We start from the raw sequence: 17,132 nt of genomic DNA on the forward strand, positions 1-17,132 counted from the left end.
AAGCTCATGCTTCAGAACATGATCATTTAGGTTGAATAGTTTAAACTCGTGTTTAAAAGCATCAACATTTTGGATGAACAATTTAAACTTGTACTTAGAGCAATGTGACAATTTAATCTCATGCCCAGGAGCATTACTTTTTATTGGCTTTTTTTATATGTGGCTAGAGCCCAATCGTGATCATTCTGATATCCAAGAAACAAACAATTGCCCCCAGTCCTTTGGAAATCCACTATCTTCCTTGTTCTTGGAATTGGTGTAATAGGATCCAAAGAGCCAAATTTTATAGTTCTATCCATCATATTGAATTCAGAAACCATAGTGGCTGGTTTCAAGTTTGATGATGCTACTTTTTCTTCAAACTCGATTTTCCCTTCTTCATAGAATTGAATAATTTTGTCTTTCAACACAAAGCACTTCTTGAGATCATTTATTCGACCGACTTCTTCAAGTTGCTTCATTTTTTGGCAACCAAATCAACATAGCTTTTAAAAGTTCTTCAAGCATGTTTGGAACATCAACATCAAGGAAAGGATACTATTTTCATTCCTCTCCTTTGGTGTGGCTTTTGTTGTACCTTTGACTTGAGCAGAAAAAGGGCTTCACATGTACGACAATAGACTGATAGACATCTTCATCATCAGTTAAAGTTTGCGCCCATTATGGATTACTTGCTCAAAAGGTTCTTGATTTGCAGCAATTTCCATACTCAAGTCCATGTCGTAAGCTTGAGTACTTAATTATTCAAAGGGCTTTGGCTTGATGCCTTAAAGAATGTAGCCCAAGCCCTAATTCATGCCATGTATGCACATATCAATGGCTAAGGATTCTAGCAATTTCTTCTTTCCATTTAGACTTAAATTCCTTTAGTGGTGGATGTAATTGATGATTGGCTCGTTTTTCTACTATTTGGAGCTTGTGAGCTCAATCATGCTAACAATATGACGAGTGCTATAAAATTGATTGAGAAATCTTCATTCAAGTTCTTCCTAGCTATCAATCATTGTAGGCTAAAGATCAATGTACCAATCAAAAGCATTTCTTTTCAATGATTGACGAGCTACTTCACCATGAGATCTTCACTAGTGTTGGTGTTATTATAGGTTTCCACGAAGTAAGCGACATGTTGACATCAATTTCCTTCACAATTGAACTGTTGTAATTTTGGAGGTTGATAATTTTTAGCCATCTTCAAATGATTAATCTTCTAAGCATATGCCTTTGAATATGCATATGAAGGTAGAGCAGCACAATCTGTTGGGATCTAGTATCCTTAATATAATATTTTCGTCAATGTATACTTGTATTTTTCGAACATATTGGTTTAATAAAATATCCATTGATTACATTAATATTCTTTGTACATTGTCCTCAATATTTTTTGCATGCAAAAATAAAATGGAAGCAAATATTAGCTCACTAATTATCTAACGTTTAACTAATACTAAGCGGTATTACGTAGTCGGATTGTAATACAAAAAGACAACATGTATTAGTAGATAACCTAAACATGTCCTTAGTCTAGTTGGAAATGATCAAACTAATTGAAAGACTACTATGCCATTTATCAAGTCCAACTAGAGAGATGTTTTGCCATGTGCATTGGAACAAATGACTTCTAGAAGATAGAGATATAGATGTGACTAACACAACTGACAGTACATTGGACATGACTCTCATAGAATAGATCTTAGATCCATTTATAAATTTATGCAATTATCATTTTCATAGTGTAGGAAAAAATCTGGTTTGAAAATGGTTTTTTTACACAACGGAAAATTAAAATTTTGAAAACAGACCCGATTTGTGATATTTATAGCAATAAACCTTAACCGAATTCATACATGTGTTTTTGGATAAGCGGATCCTTGATGTTTTTTAGTTTTCAACCAAATGATCTTCTCCAATATTCTCATACCATAAATTACTTTGAGTGTGGGCTCGAACCAATTGAATCAAAATATAGAACTAGAAAAAGTTATCCTTTTGGGGTGAAAATGAAATTCTCTCTTTTTCAATAGAAACTGGTAAAATTGTTATTCTGAAAAATATGTTTATAAGTTGGGAATAAATTTTCTCTATATTTTGGCAGAATAACAATCTCTCAAAAATTGTGTTAATAGCTCTACTGGTGCCATCTATTTATAGGAAGAGAAAGTAGAATCCTTGTAAAGTTATAGAGGTTTATTTTAAATAGAAAAACAACATCCTACTTAGAGTAAGAGAGGGGAGAACAACTCACCCTCGTATTTCTACTAGGGTTGTCGCCCCCTTTTTGTTATATGAAGGGTATTGGGCCTCTCTCACATCAGGTCCAATTACGAGTACTTCTTGGGCCTTTTTGACCTAATACTCTGTAATGTGATCCAACTCGATTCAAATTTTCTATTTCCCAAAATAAACTTTAATATTTACTTATTAAAAAATTTCCCATCCCAATTTTACTCAAATAAATTTTTGACAATTTTACCCCCGATAAAATTTTGACAATTTTACCATTGGTAAAATTTTGACAATTTTACCCCTGATAAAATTTATTTTCATTTCCAGGCTTCAAAATAGTCCAAAAACATAAACTCATTCTTCCATCATTTTTTAAGTAATCCTATATAGGATTGCAAATTTCCATTTTTGAAAACCTACATTCATTTCCAAATGATTTCATTTTTCCATTTCGGAGAAAACCATAATCATTCCTAAATGTTTCTCATTTCTCTTTTTCCATTCATTCCATTCATTTTTATTCAAACACGTAATTCATTTCTAGTTTCAACGAGCTAGCAGAGGGACCGATTGGACATATATAGTTGAGGCTCAAATGATTTATAATTAAGTTTTGACTTTTCACCTATTAATTATGAAAACATTTAGTCATGAATTCATTCCACTATAGTATCGTGACCGAGCTCTCCTCAACAACATACCATTATGAAAGCAACTACTCAGTGCTCGTCCAATGACCTTGTCATAAGTGTGTTACCCTCAAAGGATATGCTTGATCTCTTTGGGATAATATTTGTTCTTCTAATATGATCCAATTTTATCTCATGGTAACCATTACATCTTCCTTCATGAAAAGTCAATTACTATCAAATAGTGATCAAGTTATCCATCACAAATATCTTTGCTAACTCATTGAAACTATTTACAAAACTCAGCGGCAGTGAATTGTACTAGTTTATAGCATGACCTATAGAGTTAAGGGGAAAACCTTGCACTTCAATTCATCGAAGGCTCCCAAGATTTCCCTTTAGCTCTTAAACTATACAAGGTGATCACTGAGGTCCTTTTTCCCATTATACCTAGCCTTTGAGACTTTGAAATTGGTTGGGCATCCTATGGTGACAATGTGTAGGGCCGAGGGGTCATTGGCTTCTAGAATCTATTTCACGTGTCCTAAATGAACCATCCGCAAATCCTGCATCTCTTTTATGAGGATTTCAACTTCATTTCTCCATGCCATTTCTCGAGTTGAAACTAGCTCGGGCACATATTCTTCGTCTCTTCTTGGTAGTACATTACGAACAGTTCTTAGGTCAACTCCAGCCCCTTTTGGCCAAGTTATTCCTCTGTTCACATTATGCTCTTGTCTAATCAAAGAGACTCTTTCCTTTTCATCTTCCCATCAACCCTTATCTCGCCTCTGGCCATTCAAGAGCTCTTGCATAATGTACTATAGTTATTTTTGTTGTTGCCAGTATGTCTAATACTAGTGTTGCTGGGATTTTAGCGATTCTTGGTATTACTCTTGGAGCACCCTAAATTGTTCCTAAAGCACTGATATTTGTTGAAGGTTAAGGTCTGGGTTTTGGTTGGATTAAGCTTGAGGGTATTGGTATTATTGTTGCTGGTAATATTGAGCATAGTAGTAGTAGTACAGGTTATAATAGTAACCTCCTTAGTTCAGGTTGGTTTGATCATGAGCCATATTCTAACCATGGTCTTATGTTTGACCATGATTTTGACCGAAAGGAGTATTGTTATTGGGGTATTCCATTTGGAGTTTATTAAAATTTAGGGAGGAGGAAATGTTTCATGCTCACTGCACCAATTGTTGATATAAGAATCTAACAAGGGTGGTAATGCGGTAGTGGTAGGCGATTCACCTAACTTAAGAAGAGGCGGAAAATCGCTAGAAGTGATGGTAAAAAAGGAGAGAATCTGGAGGAAGCAAGTAGGAAGTGGGGAGTAAAAGGGGGAGAGATATGAATTTCATTTTACAGGATTCGACGTGGGCTTATAACGTCAAGTCAAGAACTAAAGAACAAGTACAACTGTATTGGCTCTATAAAAGGGACAGATCCACTAAAATATCTAAGGTGGTAATTCTCATTGGCAGTTATAAAGATAGGGTAGAACTAGTATTATTTATAAATAAATTTTAAATAAGATGAAAGACAAAAGAAAAATGAATAAATGAGCAGTTCATGAACAGATTAAGGTAGCAAACTAGCTAATATAATCAAATCTTAATTCTTAAAAAAAATTAAAGTGAGCCCTTTAAATTTGTTGCAAAACACACGTACACATTTGAGTTTAGATTTGACAAAGGTTGTAATCATCCTTAAACAAGACAACCTTTTGAACTCTTAATCTTTTTCTTACAAATATTGCATCTCAAAGAACTCTGAAATTTGCAATAGATCCTTCCTGTCTAAGTAAGGTATGCATAAATTGCATATCTTATAAACAAACCCCTAAAACATTTATGGCAGTTTCATTCTTCCTTAATATGTATTTAGGCTTATCAATGTCCAAAGTAGTCACGATGATAATATAGTATTGGATCTTTTATGCTTTTTATTTCTCATATAACTATGATCATATGCTCTAATCAAACCATCAATCATTACCATAATGTTAAACGTCTTATACTAAATACAAAAACTAGTCACAATAATTGCAAATCACTCTTTAAAAAATCTTTGCATCATGCAAACTAACAATATACAAAATAAATTTAAGTGTTGATTTTGAAAATTGTTATTTATTTAAATAATAATATTGTTAGAGAAACAAATTCTAGTTGATTAAAAGAAAATATATGTTAAAAAATAATACCGAAAAGATCAAATTTGCTTTTTAATCTACTTAATTATGATATTCGTGTTAGAAATAAATACTTGAAACTATGTATACTATTATCATTATTATTTTCTAAGTAAGAAAGGTGAAGGATAAGTCGAAGGTTAAAAAAACAAGCAAGATCTTAGAGGACTCTCCTAAAATCCCAAAGTTTTAATCCTTCTGAAAGTTTAGAGTTCAGACATAAATGAGTTTGAAAGCAGAACATGAAAAATTTCAGACAAAATATATACATGAAATATTAGAACATGATCTCAGAAAAACTAAAATGGATGTTATATTCAACAAGAACTAGGAATCTTACCTTTGAAAGCGTGATGAAATGACTTAAGTCACAACCCAAGACTAATCAAATCTCTCCTCACTAACTTGTTCAATTGAAGATGATAACCAGTAATGAAGAAAATCAGAAAAAGATAGCGACTTCATGTAACACCCTTAACCCGTATTCATCGCCAGAATAAGGTTACGGAGTATTACCGGAGTTTACAGTTCAAACAAACAGAAATTCGAGCATTTCATAACATATCAAAAACCAATCAAAATCATTCATATTGTCTCATATACGAGCCCTTGAGGCCCAAAGTATGTATTAGAAACAAGTCGGGACTAAATCAGAAACTCAGAGAATTTTTCAGAAAACGTTGAAAATTTTCAAAGCTGCATGGGTCACATAGCCAAGAGACACGCCCGTGTTTTAGGCCGTGTGGGCATTCAAAATAGGGACACACAGCCATGTCCCAACCCATGTTCATGCCCGTGTAACTCACTAACTTGGGACATACGGCCAAGCCACACGCCCGTGTGCCAGGCCGTGTGCTAGGTCGTGTAACAGCTTGACTTGCAACCCTTTGAAAACTACAGAGGACACACAGCTGTGTCACCTAGCCATGTGTCACACACGGCTGAGACATACGCCCGTGTCTCTGCCCATGTATATAAAAATAGGTTATTTTACAAGCCATATTTCTCACCCAATTTGGCATCAACCTACACTCAACATTGTGCATATAAACAAGCCATATTAATGCATCCAAAACAAGAAAAATCAATCCTTAAACATGTAGTATATTCAAATACAACCAATATGCCTTTAGGCACCTCAAATGGCAAGTCTCAAACATGTGCAAATATAAACACGATTTGATCATTTAACTAACAAAGGCTTAATCAAAACTAAGTTATATTATGCCACTTGATTTACTCTTTAAAAACATATCAAAATGTACTATATATGACATACAAAAACTAGCTCCAAATGGTCATATAATTTACATATAACTTGTGCACTAAAAACACCAAATAAGTCATTCAAACAAGTACCAATTCACAACCATTCAAGGCTTACACAAAATGCATATTCAAACCAAATGCTCATATCTGCAACCAAAACTAACATTAGCCAAAATAACCTATACATGCCATTATAACCAAAATTAAACAAATCGAATGTACCAAAAGAGCCGATGGATAGTGTGATATAGCTTCGACAAGATTCCAACCCGAACAAGCTTCTGAATCATTATAAAACACATAAATTACACAAAGTAAGCATTTAAGCTTAGTAAGTTCGCATAACATAGAATTTAACTCACCATTTATTCACATATAAGGTAAGTAAACAAAGCATATCCCAACATATATTGGCCAAATGCCTAAGCATATATACATCAATCATGTTAGTCATGTAAACACATATATAAAATAAGTCATGGATGAGCTCAACAATTAATCAAATTCCATATACTTGTATCATCCAGTTCAAATACCTATATACCATGTAATATCATTTTCCATGTAATTCATATGTATATCTGTAATAGTTTGTATCAAACTCATGTCTTATCCTATCAGAACATTGCCCGTTGAACCATTTAGAATATTATTGGATACTCGAGATAGCTCACACATAGTGTGCTAAACTGTAATCCATCAATTCCTGTAAATGTATGCTCATACAAGCTATGAATCTATATGCTCTCACAAGCTACAAATCGGTAAGCTCATACGAGCTGTGATGTGTCCGCAACACATGCAGAACCTCAACCAAATCGGTAACCCTAATGACATGTCATTTGTATCCTACGAATTCCTAAGGTTCAAACCGGACTCAGTAATCGACATACATCGTTGGATATGCGATCGATATTTATACATGGAAATTATACAAATCACACACATATAAGTCAATTAAAAATATAAATACGCAATTTAATTACACAAACTTACCTCGACGAGTATACGTAGATACAGAAGCGATTAATCCGAGATTTTCTCTTTGCCTCGATCTAACTCCGTATGATGTCTGACTGGATCTATATGCATAAATTTAACTTAATTCAACATATAATTCATTCAATTTAATCCAAAACATATTTTTGGCAAAATGCCATATACTTTTACTTCTTTGCAATTTAGTCCCTAACTCATAAAAATAGAAATTTACACAATTTAACCACAACTCACTATGGCCAAATATCAAATAGGTCCTTAGCATGCACTATACTTCAATTATTTCACAATTTCACCATGTAATATTTCCTATTTTTCAATTTAGCCATTATTTGACAATTGTACTAAAAATTCCTTTACAAAAGTTGTTTATCTAACAACAACCATTCATTTTCTATCATCAAACTTCAAAACTCAAGCATGTTCATCAATGGTAAAACCCTAACAGTTTAACAGTTTCACAAATTAGTCATCGGGCTAGCTAGATTAAGCTACAATGATCTTGAAAACATAGAAATAATTAAAACATATTAAAAGTTCATACCTAATTGAACAAAATGAGCTTGCTGAAACCTAGCTCCCAAAAATGGCTTTCTTTTTTTTGATACTCGGTTGGGAAAGATGATGCAAAATGATGTTTTAATTTGGTTTTATTTATTATTAACTTTAATTACTTATTTCCAAAATCAACCTTTAAAATTCATTCAAATTTCAATATTGGCAAACCATTATCATCCACTATCTCATTAATGGGCTAATTACCATATAAGGACTTCCACTTTAAAGTTCTATAGCTATTTAATACTTTTAGCTATTAGAACACAACTATTGCACTTTACGCGATTTAGTCATTTTTATCAAATTAAGCATGTAAATGGTAAAAAAAAATTTAACAAAATTTTTATACGGTAATACTATCATGCTGTAGACCATAAAATATAATAAAATAATTTTTTTGACTTCGAATTTATGGTCCCGAAACCACTGTTTTAATTTCATTGAAAACAGGATGTTACATTTCAAACCAAATGGCTTAATGTAGCCGCCTTTTACTCACCTAAATTTAACCAATTACTTTCACCTGGAGTGGAAGACCTCCCTATTATCCCTTTTTCAACCTCATCTTGGTTGTTTTTTTTATGGTCCAAAGAAGAGCTTTGTAAGGATCTCTCTAATGATTCTGTGATTGTTTCCATGTTTGGTGCTCTCATTGATAACCCAATTTAATGAAACAATTATCAATTCAAACCTTTGAGTAAAATTAATAAAATTCTTGGAGAAGCACAATATTGTTATAATAGCAGAGAAAAGAAACTATGTACTTATCCCAAGGCATATTCTTTTTAAGTTATGATGTATGGTTAGCATTTTCCTTGCAAGAAATTTGGACAACCTAAAAAGTTGAAATAGTAATAGATACCATATTGAACAACCAGATCTAACATCTTTATATTTCTAAAAGAAGTGGGGGAACCTAACCCTTTTAACTCATTAACTTTGATTAATTGAAACAATAAACTACGTAACTAGCTAAGGCATATGCCTTGTATTTACTTTAATTTCTTTTCCCTTTTTAATATGCAGATTGGATACATTAACAACCAGTTACAGGAATTTTAAGAGTTGTTTTAACTCAAAAAAAAAGTGCCCTATAACATGAAGTTGAAAGAAGCAGCTACTGTATTAAAGAAGAAGAAGAAGAAGAAGAAGAAGAAGAAGAAGAAGAAAAAGAAGAAGAAGAAGAAGAAGAAGAAGAAGAAGAAGAAGCCGGTAGTTACCTTTTGGTATACAATAGATAAATTGTTAAATTAATCAAATATGCCATTTTTGATTCCATTACTTTGGGTAAACAACTTGCTTTGGAGGGTTCATCACACGTTTTGCTACAAATATATTATACTGTAAAATCCTGGTTTAAATCAGCAATACCTGCAACCAATGCAACTCCCAGTGCATTTTGGGTCTCAGGTGAAGATCTAAAGGTCGTGTGTTCGATCCACGCTCACCGCACCATTGTTGATACAATGAATCAAAAAAAGTAAAGATGGAGGTCCCAAAATGAGAGAAAATGATGTTTTCTTATTTTAGAGAAGAAAAATGGAAGTAGAAGAAGGAGCCCCCTACTTTAAGGTTTAAGGTTTCCTTTTATTATGTTAGGTCAGATCCTAGGTCGGACCCCAGGTTGGGTCATTTTTATTTTATTTTAATTATATAACAGAATTCAATTCCAAGGTTGAGTCTTTGGTTCAAGAAAATTTTGTAATAGGGATCGCTTAAAGATTGAATAAACAACGATATTTTTTAAGGAACAACTGAAGTAGGAGTAAAATTTGTAGAACGCAACTTCTTTTTTCAATTGAAAATTGATCCAAATCCCATTAGATTGTAATATATTTGTATAAAAAAACTTAGAACAAATACAATCATCGTAATATTGAAGAAAACGAATACCAATTTCAAAATAGATAATAAAAAAACATGTTTAGTGGCCAAATCTTTTAGGAATCTATTTGTTTTCTCATCCTCTATTTGTTTTTTTATGTTAGAATAATTTTGGGTTATTTAATTTGAGGTCTCTTCTATTTTTGAAAAAATTCTAGCAAAAAGTGAGACATATCACCCTATAATTGGGCCAAATGTCCTATTATATATGGTACCATATTGATAAACAAAGTAAAATTTTAAATACTAAAATAGACATTTTCAAATTAATTGTACCATATTAGAAGATATGACAAAATACAGGGACTAAATATGATATTATCTTTTTTACGCTTTCCTTTCTTCCCTCTTAATCTCACCTGCCAAATCATATAAAAAAAAGAGCTAGCTGATAAACATTGACGGCCAAACATCTACAATGTTGTTGTTTTTTTGAAAGGGAAATTTATCAATTTATTCTGTGAATTGGATCATATGATATGATATTTGTCATAGGTGATGAAAGATAAATTCTATCAACACAAAAAAGGCTTTAGTCTCAGCATAACACTCTGTCGCAACTTAAGCACAACAAATTTGGAGTGATTACAAGCACTTAATATGGTGAGAAAATCATCCCCGGATGACCCAAAGCGATGGGTAAAAATTGGAAAAAGAATTGAGCATCCACCAAACTGGAAAGGACGATGACAAAACTATCTCTAAGATCACTTGTAAAAGCAAGACTACATGCATAAGTAAGATAAAAAAATTGTACTACAAGAACAACTAAAAACTTCTAAAAGTGAAGGCTTATTAAATAATGAAAAACAAAAATATATACATAAAAAACTTAAGACAACATAGGTCCAAACCAACTCATGAAACCATTAATTATTCTGAAATATTCACAAAAAAAACAAATTAAGGGTCTGTTTGATAGGGAAAATATTTTCCGGAATTGATTTTCCACATTTTCCGGTGTTTGTTTGCTGGAAAATATTTTCCTCATGTAAAATCAATTACAAACACGGGAAAAAGAAGCCTTTAGTTTTGGAAAATGTCTTACCGTTTCTAATTCGGTAAGACATTTTCAGGAAAATTTTCCTTTCCTTTCCTTCCCCTTCCCTTCCCTTTCCCTTCCCTTCCTCTATCCTTGACACCGATCTTACGCTTGCCATCACCAACACCGATTCTTAACACCGGACACCGGCGTTCATCAAGTCTGGAATTCGCTCAAATCAGAACCCGGAAGAGCTTTCTAAGGTGGAAATGGCTCATCAGAGTTTTCGGGATAACCGTTTCCATAAAAACATAGTTCTGATCTTCTCATGAGAATTCAGGTTAATCTGGGTGCTGAAATTAGGATTTGGGGTTTTTTGTTAATTAGTTGTTCATGTAATTTGTTTTCCAATTTTGGAAGAATTGGTTCTCTGCTGTTGGGATTTCCATATAGTTCTCTCTTTGTCATCAACAGGTATTTTTTCTGTTAATTTTCACTTATTTGATTTCTAAATCGAGTCTAGTTCTTGCTTTTTTCTTGCTAGATGGTAGATCGGGTCTGGTTCTATTTTTTCTTGATTTTTAGATCAGTTCATCTGTTTCTAAAACAGAACTTGAAGACATGAGATCGGGTCTGGTTCTATTTTGGACCACAAAGTTTTGGTTAGATTTAATATCACTTTTAGGCTATATAGGTGGCATAATTATTGGAAAATGAAAACTTTCGGCATAAATTTACAAGAAAGATAATGATATACCTCTTTTTCTCCTTAATTTAAAGTTTCAAGGTTATGCAATTTGACTTCTCAGTTTGTGGATATCTTCTTATTTGACGTTTTAAACTTTACAGTTTACAAAGAAGCCTTGAAGCTTGTTCGTTCAATGGTCAGATTGATCTTTGAACTTTATATTTGAGGTTTATTCTCTTCTAAATTGATTGAACATTCCGTAAGCATTGTTGAGTCTGTGGCAATGAGAACAATATCTTACTCGCTTCCTGGTTAATTAGCATTTTCCGGATTTTTAAGATTATTATTGGAGTAATATATTTTAGTGTAATCCATGCATTTCATATTTCTTTCGTCGATTGAATCGGTCTTTGTTTTAAAGCGCCAATTATCGGTTCACTATATTTTCTATTATTTTTGGCAATATTTTTGATGACTACATTTACCCCATCTCAAAGAGGGAAATATGATCGCACCACCAAGAGAAAACGCAATTGCTCAGATCGTGATTGGAAGAGAACGAGTTCTTTTGAATCATGAAGCACTTCAACAGTAAAAAGTGATTGGTTTTGGTTTTCGTTGTCTATTGCAACTAAATATCAAGTTCAATTTTCTCTTTTTCCGGAACAAGGGATTCATTTCTTCAAGCAAATTTTGATATTTAATGTCCGAACTTAAATGGAATGAATCATAGAGTATGAACAAAAATATATTTGTTGTAGATCACTATCATAATAAATTCTAGGATGTTATGCATGCAAGGCAAAATCAATGTAAACCGCTATGCAGAGTCGATTCAAGATACTCTTGGTTTATGTTGGTTTATCCTCGTGACTTTCATTTTCTTCCTCTATGTCCTCTTCGCTTTCCAATTGAGCGGTCATCAAAGCCGAGGAGAAACAAGTTTCTCAAGCCTCTCCGCACAATTGCGTAGTAACAAATGAAGAAAACTCACTATCGAGTTGAGATTCCAGATATTATGTCCGTATCATCATGTCGATCGACTCTACCACCAGTGTGAGCCTCTGCATTGATACTACCCATGGTCCATTTTTCCGTAAGTATCATGCTTTTATTAAAGGAACGATATCTTTCACACTTTCGTAAAACTTGACAACTATGCTATTTAGCAATATACGAATAGCAATCCAACTTTAGTGAGTATTGTCTTCTTCCTTTCGATTCTCGACTCATGGGAATCTCTAAACGGATGGCTTGATGCTATCCGCTTAGTTTACACAATTTATGCAAGAGGTAAGACCGATGTTCTCGCCAGTATCATTACAAGCTAATTATTGTGTTGAGCTTACATTTTGTCCAAGTCCTTTATATCTGTCTTCGATTTTGGTCTTGTATATCATCAAATATTTTGGAATAATGTAAGGTTGAGCTAACTTTTATGTCAAATTATTCATTTGGCATTTAGATGATAATATATTTCTTCTGCTGCTTATAAGGCATTTCCATTCTATCTTCACTAAGACTTGAGAGTTTATTTTTCTTAAAAAGTAAATATATCTAGGCATCTACCATGTTGTAATTGCTGCGAGCTTTGTTTTTGATCCTCCATTGTTTTTGCTTTTTTTGGGGGGGTTAATCTGCTTTTGATGGAGTCTTTGCTATAAACTCATCATGGTTAATCAATTCGGATAATTGAAACAATTTCATCTATTGAAAGGTTTGGAAATTTACTTAATCAATCCAGAATTCGAGATGAATAAGAAATCTATATCCAAGCCTACTTGCTTCTCTAAAATAAATTACAATTATTTTTACATACTAACTAATATTTTCTCAAAAGTAACATATATTTTTGGCTAAAATAAATTACAATTATTCAATACTTGTTTTTTAACACAATTACAAATAATTTATTTGATATTAGTTTTTTCAATTTATAACGATCAATATTGTAGCTTAATAATTGAGTATTATTATAAATAAAATCATTGCAATATATGTAAAAATAATTTAAAATATAAAATTTATTAATATATATTAATATATGTAAAAACAACTTTTCCGGAAAATATTTTTAGGAAATATGTCAAACAACAGAAAATATTTTACACAGATTCAATCAAACACCAAAAAATATTTTCCAGTAAATCATTTTACAGAAAATTAAAATATTTTCCAGAAATCATTTTACGGAAAACATTTTACTGCCAATCAAACAGACCCTAAGAAGTTGACGAAAAGCTGCCCACTTTCCAAAAAAAATGCTAATGGTTAGTGGAGTTTTAGTGACGATAGACATATCATCTGTCCATCATAACTTATGAAAACAACAAAGATACCCACAAATAAATCTACAAACTGAAAAGAGAGAAAGCATATGAAGTGAATGAAGAGAAGAGAGAAGGAGAGAATTGGTGGGAGAGAAAAAGACGAACGGTGATCAACCCAAAGACGGACATTATTGCTTATAAAGTAAAAGAGAAAAAGCAATGGACAAATTATTCCTTAAAATAAATTGGTTTTCTCAATTTGGTACTTCAAAGAATTCTGCACAACGATTCAAGATTTAAATTTTATTTCTGCTACACTATTTATCCTAAAGTGTTAACACTATTAATAAAAACCAGTCGCCTCCTCCAACCAATTAGAAACTACTACGTCACACGCCTAAGTAAAATCACCTTTTTTTTTCTTCAAAATCACTTAAAAATATTTAAAATATATAAATTATAAAATATATATAATGTAAAATATTATAAAAAGGCAAATTTTATATTTTTAACCAATTTTTTTTTTCTCTCTTTCAAGCCTTTTTTTTTTGTTGAGATCCACTTCCACTCTCACTTCTCAGTCTCTTGCATTCTTTTAATATAGAATAAGAACAAAGCAAAGACTCCAAAATCAAAGAAAACATGGTTCGAAAATCAAAGAAGAGAAATGGAGGGAGAAGAAGAATAGAGAAAAAGAAAGGGCGGAAAAATAGAAAAGAAAAAACAAAGTTGACTGGAAGGGAGGGAAAGAGAGAAAATAATAAAATAATATTCTCAATTTTCTACTCATATTTTTCCTTACATTATTAATTGATTAAATCAATAATATTAGGCTTGATGATATTGATGCAAAGACTAATTCCATGTATTCTTTGATATGAAAAAAATAACATTATTTTTTATTAGAAATTCTAAAATTAGGCAGCTGTCTGAGAGAACTCTTAAGGATATGAATTTGAGTCCTCAAAAATAGATAGATTTGGTTTCAAATTCAGTGCTATAAATACATATCACAATCTCATGGATTCAATCATGTCTAATTTGAGTTAGAACATCAACCACCTGATTGGGAAGCCACTGCCATGGCGTCTCTTTCAATCCGCCTCCTGGCTCTTTCCCTTTCCGTCACTGCTTTATTCACTTGCTCCTCCGGCCATGGTCACACTTACGATCCTTATAACGACAAGGCACGGATGATCCACCACGGTGGTCCTATGCTCAACGGGACCGTTAAATTAGCCATCATGTGGTACGGAAATTGTGGCAAGGAAATAAAGAACACCATGAGAAACTTCATTAAATCATTGACCGTCCCAGGCAAAGCCAAACTGCAACCTCAAGTTACCTGTTGGTGGAAAGTAGTGGAAAGTTACCAATCAATGATACCAGACGCAAAGCCTGGGAAAAGCCCCAAAATCAAGGTCAAAGTGGTGAAACAATCAGGAGAGAAAACATATAAATATGGGAAAGTTTTGACTTTGCAAGGGCATATCCCGGAGCTTATCGAGCATGTCACTAAGGGCGATACTGAACTCTTACCGGTCATCGTTGCTGCAAGGGATGTCTCTATTCAAGGAATTTGCAACGGGCAATGTGCGGATCATTTACTTACTGGTAAGCTTTTTTATTTTTGGTTGTGATAGTTAGGTCCTTTGGAGATTATTGCATATGATGATTGACGCTTTTGGAAATTACAGAGGATCCCCATCCGCGACCATACATCATAGTCGGTAACCCAGAAACGGAGTGCCCTGGAGAATGCGGATGGCCTTTCTTCCCGGCTGACATGGGTCCAAAGGGACCAGTCCTTAAACCACCAAGCGGCAACATGGCAGCAGATGCTATGGTTGTTGCCTTCGCGGGTGCATTGGTTGATGCAATCACCAACCCAATGAACGATGCTCTCTACCATTCAAACAAGGCTAAAGAACTCGGCCCAGCCACCGTTTGCAAAGGCATTTTCGGTCGTGGTGCTGCCCCTGGCAACCCCGGCGAAGTTCTCACCGACCCCAAAACCGGCGGAAATTTCAATGCCTACGGAAATAAGAACAAAAAATTCTTGCTTCCAGCCATCTGGAACCCCAAAACTAAATCTTGCTGGACTGTTTAATGGAGGTGGTTTGCAAAATTTGAGACAAAAATAAAATAAAAATTAAACATTAAATTTCTGTAAAATTATTTTTTTATTTTATTGTATTTTCAAAATCGAAGCGGATTAGAGTCATCGAACCGATTAATAAAAAATCGTTGAGCCGTCAACCAATGAAAATCGCTTTTAGACTGCAAATCCAAAAAAAAAAAAAAAATTAGTTGAATCGATTTTTATGTCTTAGATTAAACTATTTGGGCCAAGCCCGGAAAAAAGAAAGCTAAGCCCAATTATTTTAATAGAAACTGACCCACTACAAGTTATTAGATAGGTAAAAGCATAAGTTTTAAATGCTACATATTTTTCCAATAATTTAAAAAAATATTATTTTCACAAAACTATATTACTTTATCATGAGATTATTATTATTTATATAAAATCAATAAAATTTACATTTTAAATATTTAATTTCATTATTTTAATCCAAACTTTTACATAAAATTTTAATAAATATATAAACAGTGCGACTTAATTGAATTTCAAAAGCTCAAGCAATTTAGAAAAAGGGTTAAAAGCAAAATTACTATAGGAAATGACTACAAGGGGTATTTTGGACTTAAATTTTATTTGCATTCCAAGTATTATATTATATAAGAAGTTTGAATATGTTAGCATATTATATTACTTTTTGGCTTAATCACAAATTTGGCCACGACATTTATATGTTTTCTTAAAATGGCCATAATTTTATTTTTAGCCATTAACATTTGTTCTTTTTTCAATTTGCTTTTTCTAACAAATTTAAAACCTTGAATTTATTCATTAAACCTGTTAAAAATATAGTTTGAAAAAAATTAAAAGTTGACCAAAAGGACTCAAAAATATAATTAGGACCATTTTGACAAAAATACAAATGTTAGTGACTAAATTTATCATTAAGCCTTATTTTTTTAATATTGTGGGGTACTATAATAACTTTTTATTATCATATTTACATAGTATAATTGTTTTATTTTCTAAATATATATTATTTGAAGCAAATAGTGAATAGTGAGAGATTCAAATATTTAGTTACGTTTGCATAGTCTAATTGCTGTGTTTAAAAAAGAATATATAATCCCGTGTGTTGGTCTTACAGTAAGGGTGTTCATCGCTCAATATGTGGTTTGAGCTTGAGTCGCGCTAGTCGTATTAGTTTTAGGGATTTGCCTTCCTCATAATTCATAAAAAAAAAAGGATTAAGAGTGTAAAAAGACCTTAAACTTTTTCAAAAAAAGCAATTAAGCTCCTTTTTTATTTTTTATTTTTGCACTCACTTAGGTACTTTAACTTGTACAATACATA

The 17,132-nt window shown here is 32.6% G+C and overlaps 1 protein-coding gene and 1 long non-coding RNA gene across 2 annotated transcripts; one reads left to right on the top strand and one right to left on the bottom strand.

Moving 5' to 3' along the window:
- Nucleotides 1–14,577: 14,577 nt before the first annotated feature.
- On the bottom strand, nt 14,578–15,380 carry LOC128035552 (uncharacterized). The gene is made up of 2 exons (XR_008191994.1): nt 15,239–15,380; nt 14,578–15,044 (listed from the first exon to the last, which is right to left on the bottom strand). It is a non-coding gene; the product is annotated as an uncharacterized LOC128035552 (long non-coding RNA).
- Nucleotides 14,782–15,968, top strand: LOC105787942 (protein EXORDIUM-like 6). Its single transcript, XM_012614558.2, has 2 exons — nt 14,782–15,313; nt 15,397–15,968. Exons 1-2 carry the CDS (start codon nt 14,782–14,784, stop codon nt 15,807–15,809), a joined length of 945 nt encoding a protein of 314 aa, XP_012470012.1. The 3' UTR covers nt 15,810–15,968.
- The last annotated feature ends 1,164 nt before the right edge of the window (nt 15,969–17,132 follow it).

This window comes from Gossypium raimondii, chromosome 2 (assembly GCF_025698545.1).
Source record: "Gossypium raimondii isolate GPD5lz chromosome 2, ASM2569854v1, whole genome shotgun sequence".
Lineage (NCBI taxonomy): Eukaryota > Viridiplantae > Streptophyta > Magnoliopsida > Malvales > Malvaceae > Gossypium > Gossypium raimondii.

Coding starts and splice junctions, on each gene's coding strand:
- LOC105787942 (XM_012614558.2), top strand. CDS start 14,782: ATGGCGTCTCTTTCAATCCGCCTCCTGGCTCTTTCCCTTTCCGTCACT. Junction 15,314..15,396: donor TGCGGATCATTTACTTACTG/GTAAGCTTTTTT, acceptor TGGAAATTACAG/AGGATCCCCATCCGCGACCA.